At 34.9% G+C, this 10,954-nt stretch overlaps 1 protein-coding gene across 2 annotated transcripts; it reads left to right on the top strand.

Moving 5' to 3' along the window:
• Positions 1-5,542: 5,542 nt before the first annotated feature.
• Positions 5,543-10,233, top strand: LOC122335127. Of its 2 annotated transcripts, XM_043232893.1 has the most exons (8): positions 5,543-5,712; positions 5,813-5,878; positions 7,452-7,580; positions 7,952-8,001; positions 8,776-9,066; positions 9,151-9,396; positions 9,514-9,582; positions 9,682-10,233. In XM_043232893.1, the coding sequence occupies exons 2-8, from the start codon at positions 5,874-5,876 to the stop codon at positions 9,831-9,833; spliced, it is 942 nt and encodes a 313-aa protein (XP_043088828.1). In that variant the 5' UTR covers positions 5,543-5,712; positions 5,813-5,873; the 3' UTR covers positions 9,834-10,233. The 2 variants fall into 2 exon arrangements, with proteins under 2 accessions (XP_043088828.1, XP_043088827.1); XM_043232892.1 differs by lacking the exons at positions 5,543-5,712; positions 5,813-5,878 and having other exon boundaries at positions 7,319-7,580.
• The last annotated feature ends 721 nt before the right edge of the window (positions 10,234-10,954 follow it).

Here is a 10,954-nt window from a genome sequence, read left to right as displayed (position 1 = left end):
AGGTTTAGTTCAATATTAATGCACATTCACTGATAATAACGAACATTTTTTCTCAACTTGCATGCTTTTTTGAACTTTGCAGCTACTGTATTTGTAGTGTTTTGCTTAAAAACACAGTGAAAAAAATCTGTTAAAGCAATTTGTTGTTTAATCCTGTGTATTTACTGTCACTCTTTCAAACCGTTCAGCATCAAACTCCAAAATTAGGTTATTTTAATTCCTTAAAGAACAGGTAGCCATTTTCATATAAAAACTGAATAACTTTATTTCTTCTGAACAACATATTTTAGATAGTCTTGTATTGTATTTTATCGGACTGCACGTGAGCCAGCTTTACTGGTCGTGGTTATTTTACAATAATTTACACTCCACTCCTAATGTGTGACTGAGATCATCATTACAAAGGTCAGTTATCAGATCCAGTGCGAAGCGAGGGTAAAACGTAGGCTATGGGTTCACCAAGACGTGGGTTCAACCACCTTCTGACTAGATTTTTCCCCCTTTTTTCACATTAGAAAAACATTTATGTTATATCTAAGCTGTTTAGAATGTAGCATTGATACGTTAGCGTTTCAATAAACTAGCATGTACACAATAAAGAGCCATTTTCAGAAGTCGGACAAAGTGCTCAAGTCCATCACTTGAGTAAAAGTACAGATATTAAATATCAAATATTACTCCATTAAGTAAAATTATAAATGCTACTGATCAAATATTACTCCAATTAGTAAAAGTATAGATGCTACTCATCAAATATTACTCCATTAAGTAAAATTATAAATGCTACTGATCAAATATTACTCCAATTAGTAAAAGTATAGATGCTACTCATCAAATATTACCTCCATTAAGTAAAATTATGAATCCTACTGATCAAATGTTACTCCATTAAATGAAAGTATAGATACTACTGATCAAATATTACTCCGTTAAGTAAAAGTATAAATGCTACTCATCAAATGTTACTCCACTAAGTGAAAGTATAGTAATACTGATCAAATATTTCCCTATTAAGTGAAAGTATAGATGCTACTGATCAAATATTACTCCATTAAGTGAAAGTATAGTAATGCTGATCAAATATTACTCCATTAAATGAAAAGTATAGATGCTATTGATTAAATGTTACTCACATTATGAAGTATAGTAATGCTGATCAAATATTACTCCATTAAGTGAAAGTATAGTAATACTGATCAAATGTTTCTCCATTAAGTGAAAGTATAGATGCTACTGATCAAATATTACTCATTAGGTATGAAAGTATAGTAATACTGATCAAGATATTACTTCCATTAAGTGAAAGTATAGATAATACTGATCAAATATTACTCTATTAAGTGAAAAGTATAGTAATACTGATCAAATATTTCTCCATTAAGTGAAAGTATAGTAATACTGATCCAAATATTACTCCATTAAGTTGAAAGTAAGAGATAATACTGATCAAATATTACTCCATTAAGTGAAAGTATAGTAATGCTGATCAAATATTTCTCCATTAAGTGAAAGTATAGATGCTACTGATCAAATATTACTCCATTAAGTGAAAGTATAGTAATGCTGATCAAATATTACTCCATTAAATGAAAGTATAGATGCTATTGATTAAATATTACTTCCATTAAGTGAAAGTATAGTAATACTGATCAAATATTATTTCATTAAGTAAAAGTATAGATGCTATTGATTAAATATTACTCCATTTAATGAAAGTATAGATGCTACTGATCAAATATTACTCCATTAAGTGAGAGAAGTATAGTAATACTGATCAAATATTACTCCATTAAGTAAAATTATTAGATGCTATTGATCAAATATTACTCCATTAAGTGTGAAGTATAGATAATACTGATCAAATATTACTCCATGAAGTGAAAGTATAGATCGACTGCTTTTAAATTTTTAAACTATTACTTCATTAATTGAAAGTTGTAAATTTTACTTAAGTGAAAGTATAGAAGTACTTGCTTTTAAAAGTACTTAAGTATTAGGAGTAATTCATTATTGTTGCATTGTTGTGTGCTATACTTGCAATACCTTATGCCTCTGAAGAAACTTACTACTGAATACACTGACTAGTTAGTAATATCCGTATAATAAAGACTTTATTAATAGGAGGAATATGAGTATTAATGGACAGATTTTCCTCATGAAAATAGTTCAGGGATCACAGCATAACTATTCTCAACTTCATCTCACAGTATTAAATTTAACTGTAATAGCCATTTAGTGTTTTAATATAATTTAATTGTTTGATCAAATGCAAGAATGTAATTGAAAAGATGACACATACAATTAATGAGGTTTAAAAACAGTGCAAATTAAATATGGTTAAAGTATTATAAAGATTTAAGTATATAAAGTATATAAAATATGATAGAGCGACAAGCATGTGAAAAGTCTCAATGTCAAGCTCTAGAAATTTTTTTTTTTAATTTAAATATGAATTTTGAACATCATGCCCTTTTTTGTCCGGTTTTAACAAAGTGTTGTATCATTTCTAAAATAATAACAGAATATATTATCACCTGTGTGTGTTTAACTGGGATTGTAATCATTTGGAGACAAAAGATATGAGTATAAATAATCTTACCAAGCAGGAGTCAGTGAAGAGTGTCTGAGCTGATTCTCTGACTGAAAGTACTACACTTTTATATGCACTCTTTTTACCTTAATAAGCACAAAATCAGACCAAAGTCGTAAAAAGTGGACTCATCACGCCTCTCTGTCTAGGAAAGCACCTCCTTTTCTCATCCAGAGACAAGAAGCATAAACAATGTAATCAGATGAACAAAACCAGCTTTTCTGTTTAACAACTACATCAATAAATGATCTAGAGGATATGCCCAGTCTACTGTAGACATCACTAGTTATAATCCTGCTGAGAACTGTGAGAACATGGTCAGCTGAATCTCATGATAAATTTCATATAATTGCTCTAGACCTGCATATATTACCATGTTAGATTTACCATTTGGATAGCCTGAATTCATCAACCATTTTAAAAGACACCATGAATTATTATATTTCTACTACACTATATTCTTAAAATTATTATTTATTAATATAGCTTGATATTTTTTATTTTTTTTGGTTATGATTGAAGATCCTCTAAAGTAGCTGGAAGGAGAGAGCAGTCATCATCACCTAAAACACACTAGATTTTCCTCAAATGTTTTCTTTTTCTTTTTTAACTCATCATTATGATGATCAGTGCTCCTTTTAAGTTGGACAAACATCTACACACACACTTTTATTCAGTCTGTGCGAACTAGATCATACATCTCTCGCAGCTCAATCTGATTTGGCAGAATCATCGCCAGACTCCAACCAACTGACCTTTTGCACACTTCTGGACGCGAAGGCCACCAAATGTGAATTAAATATAGCGTTTATATACCATGTCAAAAATAAATACGATTGGATAACTCGAGGGTTTCTAATCACTATGCAAGTAGAGATGAGAGATACATACACCTTAATGAGTGTATGAGACCTAGAAAATTAGCGTTTTGTCTTCATTTGGACTGAGCTTGAATGCTTAGGGTCATTTTAAGCTGGGTTTTATTCGGATTCAGGAAATTGAATAAAATAAATCATAATGCATATCCTCTCAGGATACCTGGAATCAGTGTTACGAGTACCACAGACACGTCTTGTTTTCTTTTTAAAGCATAAACCCCATTGCCAAAACAACTCTCGACTGCCATTGGCTCATCTGCGTCCGAGGAGGGGCTTACCGTCAGGTCAATTTCTCTTTAAAAAAAAAAAACCGAAACTGAGAATTATACTTTCCGGTTTTGATCGTATTTACATTTCACTAAATGTGCTTCCAGTTTACACAATTTAAGCAATTCAGAATGTGAAATCGCGGTGGGACTATTTACAATGTAAAAGATTGTGTCTTTTTTAATGTGTTTTGTGGTTTAATAGCAGCAGTTTTGTTTGAGTAAAAGGGTTTTCCTGATTACATTAACAATTATGCTAACATAAGATGATGTCGATGTTTTATTGGTGGAATTATTAACTCGGTTGCTTTACACAGTTTTCTCGTTGTGAGCAAATGAATCACTGGTAGCATGTTACTGAATTTATACGATTGTGAATGGCCAATAAACATGTTAATAAAACATCTATACAGTGCACAAAACCAAGATTCAGATTATAGTTGATGTTTCTTATGAGGCCTGCATGTGGTAAATCCTTAAGTAAAATTGAAACTGAAGATTGAAGACTGAAGTCAGTCGTATGGCATTTTATTAAAAGTATTTTGTATTAAACTCTTTGTGATGTGTGTCTGTATATGTCTCATAATCTGTGTTCTCAACAGGTTCATATACCTGAATCTTCTTCTGCTGCTGTTTACCTTCATCTATCAGAGCGGTGAGTGTAATAAGAGTTATTCTAGTCAATTGTTTCTCTTGAGAAATTCTGGACGGATAAAGCATTCTCAACATCTTACATCATCACACAATATGATTTCATTGACTTATTAATCTCTTAATAAACAATGTTTGGTTATAAGACAAAGAACAGTTCTTAACGGTTCATTTTAACTGAAATTATAATCAGCTGAGATTTAGACGCACTCTTTTTCGTACTGTAGTGTTTCTAAATAGTGCATGATTTAATTTTAAGTAAGGGATAGTGTGCATCCAGCAGGCTTTATTCGGCAATCGTTGCATCGTTGAAATAGTTAGCTGCATGGATTATATGATAACTAACAAACTGGTGAGATTTTGAAACCTTTTTGCCTTAAATCAATATCTTTTATCGCCCATAATTATTATATAATACGCTATGACTGTATCGCCGTCTGCATTTAATAAAAATGTTAATCTCGTTCACTATCGCTCTATTCTCCTTCTTGATATTGTTCAGGGCTTTGATACGATCTGCATTTTTAAAAGTGCTGCGTAAATAAAAATAATTGATGACCTGAAATGCTTAGCGTTAACTCTCCTAGTGTATTTAATGATGAAATTGATTAGAGAGAATAAAGAGAAACGCTGCATGCGTTTTCAGCACTGATGCATTGTATTGAAAGCCCTGTGTTTGCAGGAACGCCTCCTGTAGAATCCAGCACTGTACCGTGTCAGGAAAACGGAGACAATGTCACACTGCCATCAATTAGAGGCCACAAGATTTCTGATATTAGTTTAAACAATGTGTCCGGAAACATCCCTGTCTGTCAGACGGAAGAATGCAGCGGATTTGAGTATTGAAACGGGGAAACTGTGACATCGCCTTCAAGGATCTGTGCTTCAGTGATGCTGGGAGATACTTTTTACACGTCTTTTACGAAAATGATCAGAAAAAGCTGAAGCGACAGTTGTGGACGTACCAGCTTCATATTCACGGTAAAGTCAAGCCATCGGCATCTGCTTTCACATGCTGTAACATTGCATCTGATCAGCATAATCATAGTCGTTCTCTATTCGATATTTGGTTTGTTCTCAGACGAGATCTCGTGAAAACAGGCAGGAGCGGAAACTGGATGTTCTTTCTAACGCTAATCAAGTGGTGCACCGACCAGAAACAGAAGGAGTTGGAGAGAGGTCTGGAGCAGAGTCGGCGGAGCTCAGAGCGATCAGATGACCGACGCTGATGGGACTCTGACCATTAAAGAGTTTACAGCCAACGATGCAGGAACATACAGAGTTCTGGACTCTGAAGGAGAAATCTTGATCACACTGACACTCACGGGTGAGAGAAGATCAGCGGATGTTTGGAAATGTTATTTCCAAAGCTTTAATCTTTAAAAAGCAAATTAATGTTGAACTGTGTGACTAATATTTCAATACAGAATCAGATTCAAAGGGAGAAAGCCACGACGCGGATGATGACAAGCCTGATAACACAAGACGATGCGGTAAGTGAATCAAAGGCATGGAGAGCTTTACAAAATGTTTAAACGGGGAGCCTTGAAAAGAAATGAAATGTTAAAACGTGTTCTCTTCCCATCTTCCTCTTCTAGCTGTTTCGTTTTGGATTATTATTGTTGGACTGACTATAGTTCTGGCCTTAATGATATATCTAGTCATATATAGAAAATGTCATTAATACAATGTATAGAAAATATCAAAGAACAAGCAGTGAAGCTAGCGTAACTTATGCCTTCAGAACCGATGGGATATATTTCTGCAGCATGTTTCATTTACAAAACATGATCATTTGGACTGAACCCGTACATCTGCCCCACGTTTTGCTGGATCTGCATTCGTGGATTTTTTTGTGCTCTCCTTCCCACGCCACACCGTGACAGAAGACTGGACCCTAAAAGAAAAGTAAGAGGCGTGCTTCCCGCATTTCGTCTTTCTATTTTTGCCAGTTGTTACTTCTTGCTTTTGTCCCGTCATGAATGAACGGAGCAGGGGGCTCTCGAGGACCACGCTAATGAACCTCACGCACTCCCCGGACAGATAGCTCTGCTCACGTTGATCGTTTATCTCGCTTTTAAACCCCTCCAGACGAGCGCAGGCACTGGATCTGACCGGGGATGGTCCTCCAGAGAGAGAGAGAGAGAGAGAGGGCCTCGCTGGCTTCGAGTGGGTGCTGGTGTCATGCAGATCTATGCTGGTCCCGTGCGCCCTCAAGTGTTGAGTGACTTAGTAAAAGACTGTTATTTGTCTTTGTGCGCTCCTTACCACACCACGCTGTGATGGAGACTGCATGCTCATGTGTATAGGTCACAGCTGCAACTCCTTGAAGGACATAAGCACCACGAGGAATGCCTGAAGAAGTACTGAAACTAATCGATTCCTGTTTTTTTAGCAGAAAGCAGAGTGTGACCTACACAGGCCCACTGGACGAGAGAGAGAATATTACATGCACACACACAATATAAATATTACATATTTTAATTTTCTTTTTATAATGCATATTTAATAAACTTGAGTCTTCATCTGCTTTGATTTCTCCTTTTGCCGTCTTGTCTATTGATGTATTTGCATTCTTCGTAAATCTGCTTTTGAAAGAATGTATTAAGAAAAGCAAGACTAATTACTTTTGTTTTCTCTGTAAGAATTAAAACTCAGGGTTTCCACGGGTTCTTTAGTCTTAAATTCAGTTGAATCAAACTTAAGACTGTTAAAAAAACGTCTACATATAAATGCAAGTGTAATTGATTATTCATTGTAAATCTGCTTTGAAATCGACATGTATGTGCATGAACCAAAAAATAAACCACTGATTGATTTTTTCTGAAACAAGCTTCGAAACCAAAGGAAAAGATACTTTGTTGACATTATTATGCTGAAATACGAAAGGGCTATTTGAAAAAAACCCTCCTCAACAGCTGCCTCCGCGGGTTTCATGTGTCTTTCGACGAGATATAACGTTTACACGGAGGAACACACACTCGACAGACAGACTCGCCCCCTGTTTGTACAAGTATGCTTCTTTCTTTTAGAAGTATTCTTTCTTTCGTTGTTTATATTTCGTAGGAGATGCCCTCATGTGTCGCACATCTATGACGTCGCACCATTTTGTTTGTTACACGGTTCATTCAGACGGTCTTCGCTTTTAAAGTTGTTCCCCATTTCTTCATCGACGAAGAACGAGACTCATACAATGTAAGTTTCAAAATATTCTTTTTTTTATAGTTTTTTTTGTAGGTTTTGTATTATTTTTCCCTTTTTGGTCTAAAAGAGTTACCTCCAAATGATGCTAATGATGCTAAGGAAATGTCAACACGTTGATCGTTATAATGATCATGTTAAGTTGTTTTTAATCGATGGATTATTCATGTAATTATTAAATTGTTCTAGACTGATCGCTCGTCATAATAAGATGATTTCTAGACAGCAATTAAATCAATTTCTGTGACTTTCAGTTTGGTTTATATGTTAAATCCTGAAATGAAAGTGAAACCGTTTCGAGGTCTGTTGTGTATTATTTTATAGTTCTTTTATCATCTTTGTGATGTGTGTCTGTGTCTCTTCAGGTTCTTCAGTCTGCTGCTTCTGTTTGGTCTCATCTATCACAGTCACAGCGGTCAGTATCTTTCTGGTAATAAATCATGTCCTTTTCTTGTTTCTCTCTTTTGTCATTCATCCAGTGACTTTTGTGGATTGGTTGATTTTAATTTCCAAACATATTACATCATGAATCTCTTTGTGATTTATTTGTTTTAACCCTTGGGTAATGTTCAAATTCACTACACTTTCATTATGTTCGGGACGAAAAGATCCACTAAAGTACACTGCTGTAAAAATGTAATGGATATATATAAATCTGTTAATCAACCAAAATTATGAAATGTTTAAATTTATTTCTCCCTCATTTACTGTTTGTGTCTGTTTTTTCCCCTTTGGCTTTCAAATTATATGGAGTTATATGAAGCATAACAGCATATTAAAAATCCTGGATTTTTTTACATTTAGTAGTTTTTAGACTTTTTTGGAATGTTTTTTTACCTGATAGATTTTTACAGCAGTTTAATTTAGTTAAGTTGCCTGTGGTGTATTGATGAGTTTTGAACATTTTCAAAGTTTTTTCCTAAAATTTGTGTCAAAATATTTGTCACCAAAAAATCATTCCACTATACCTGCAGAGACACAGTGCTAAAACTACAATCAACATTAAAATAATTATGTCTAAATGCTTAAATGCTATACAATGTATATGTATATTCATTGTAGTTGTCTAAAATAGCTATTCTATAATATTTTAGACAATATTTTTGCTTAGTTACAAAAAATAAACAGAGGTATCAGGTTTATTTCTGAGTATTGATACTTTGTACTGAAATAATGTCTGTATTTTCAGGAAACCAAAATCTACCAGTGACAGGAAAAAGAGAAGGCAGTCTCACTCTACTGTGTGAATTTGAGGACAAACAGATTTTTCATGTTGAGTTATTTAGTGAGTCAGGAACCATCAATATCTGTCAAACTGAAGGATGTAGTGGACGAGTATCTAAAACAGCAGCATGTGACGTCCTCATCAAGAATCTGAGCTTCAGTGACGCTGGGAAACACACTTTAAGAGTTTATTACAGTAATGATCAGACAAACCTGCCACAGATAAAGGAGAGGATATATCAAATACATATTCATGGTAAATCCATAACTGATCAAACCATCATTATTACATTTGATTAGACATTATAAAGATAACTGATGTCTTTGTGATTCTCCTCAGATGAGATTACTGTGAAAACAGGCAAACCAATAAAACTGCATGTTCTGATGTCCAACGCTCATAAAGTGGAGAAGAACTCCAGTGAAGGCTGGAAGAAGGTCTGGGAGAGACGTCACGGGCTCTGGAGCGATAGAATGAACGTCAGCGATGGAGACCTGATCATTAAAGCATTTACAGATAATGATGCTGGAACATACAGAGTTCTGGACGCTGAAGATGAAACCTTGATCACAGTGAACATCACAGGTGAGATAAATTCAGTGGATATGGCAACGTATTCTATTAAACAGTTTATTTATCGTGATTTGATTCAAACAGAAAACTGATTTTAAACTGTGACTAACCATTCAATATCCTCTACAGAATCAGATACAAAATTAAAAGAGAAACTGGACAAAGATGAATACAAAACTAATCACGCTGAAGAACATGGTAAGTAAATTAGGAGGAAATGAGAAATTTATTAAAAATTAAGCAGCGAGTTAAAATAAATAAAGTTCTCTCTTCTCACTTTCCCTTTTCCATCTATAGGGATATGGATATGGCCAGTAGTGTGTGTGATTCTGGTTCTGATTGGGATTAGGATTGGTTTCTTCATATGGCAATGGCACAGAAATAGAAATGTCTCGCTGGATTCAGTACAGGAGCGCTCAGTGGTACTGGAGAGACTCAATCCTGACTGATTGTGATTAAACTCAGGACTCCACATTAAACCTTGAGCCTTAAACTACTAAGAAAATCCCTCCGGACCCCTCACATCCAGCTCACTCCGTCTTTGAACTGTCTTTGAACTGAGCACCAGGACAGTCTTCCTCCAGGCAGTCCATGTCATGAACACTTGAACACCACATTTCATATTTGCACATATAACCGTACAAACACATCATTCCTGTGTTTAGCATATTTGTATATTATTCTTTTTATTATCTGTGTCTTGTGATCCTGTTGCACTGTAGAGCTCCTGTCACTAAAACTTGTATCTGTAAACATACCTGGCAATGAAGTTGATTCTGATTCAGATTGAACACAGAGCTTAACTAAAATCTAATCTTGATAAATCCTGACGTGTTAAACCTTTGTCCAGGACACTGAGTCCGCCTTTGGCCCAGTGACAGGAACCTTACATTACAGTCTGACTTTATTCTTGTTGTATATCTACAATTAATTAATATTCATTTATATTAATATACATCTAGATGTTTTATTGAACTTTTTAGTTTGACTTCACCATTGTGGTAATCAGTGTTTGCTCCTGACCCTTGACTTTTTAAAGTTAGGTTTTTTATGGCTGCTGTAACTGTGTTGTGAACATTTGTAAGTAAATATTTATGGCTAATAGTCATCATGAAACAGGCTGTGTCTTTCACTCACTGGCTGACATTCAATGATGTGTGGTGTATGTTATTATGTTAATCAGAAAAAGTACTACAGTTTAGTACTACAGCGTCATTCAGAAACACAGAAACATTCAGAATCATCAAGAATCAGCATGTGAATCTAAACAATAGTGAGTCAAAAGCTTCATGCTGCAATGCATGCTGGGTACCAGCACGGTACAAACATCACTCCCAGCATGCATTGCGACAAATTATTTCACCAATATTGTCCACTTATTTTCTCTACGCCACATCCCTGGACTGTTTGTGTTTTCATTCCCCATGTGCTCTGTCTCTGTGTGACCTAGTTTTTCTTTCATGTTAATTGTCATTAGATTCAGGTGTGTGCCGTTATTTCAATCATTATCTGCAGATTCTGTTCCTCAATCACGGCCAGGAGATCCGCTCCTGTCTCCTACGGATTTCAT

Source organism: Puntigrus tetrazona, unplaced genomic scaffold, assembly GCF_018831695.1.
Source record: "Puntigrus tetrazona isolate hp1 unplaced genomic scaffold, ASM1883169v1 S000000745, whole genome shotgun sequence".
Taxonomy (NCBI): domain Eukaryota; kingdom Metazoa; phylum Chordata; class Actinopteri; order Cypriniformes; family Cyprinidae; genus Puntigrus; species Puntigrus tetrazona.
This window is presented reverse-complemented; position numbering and strand designations above follow the sequence as displayed.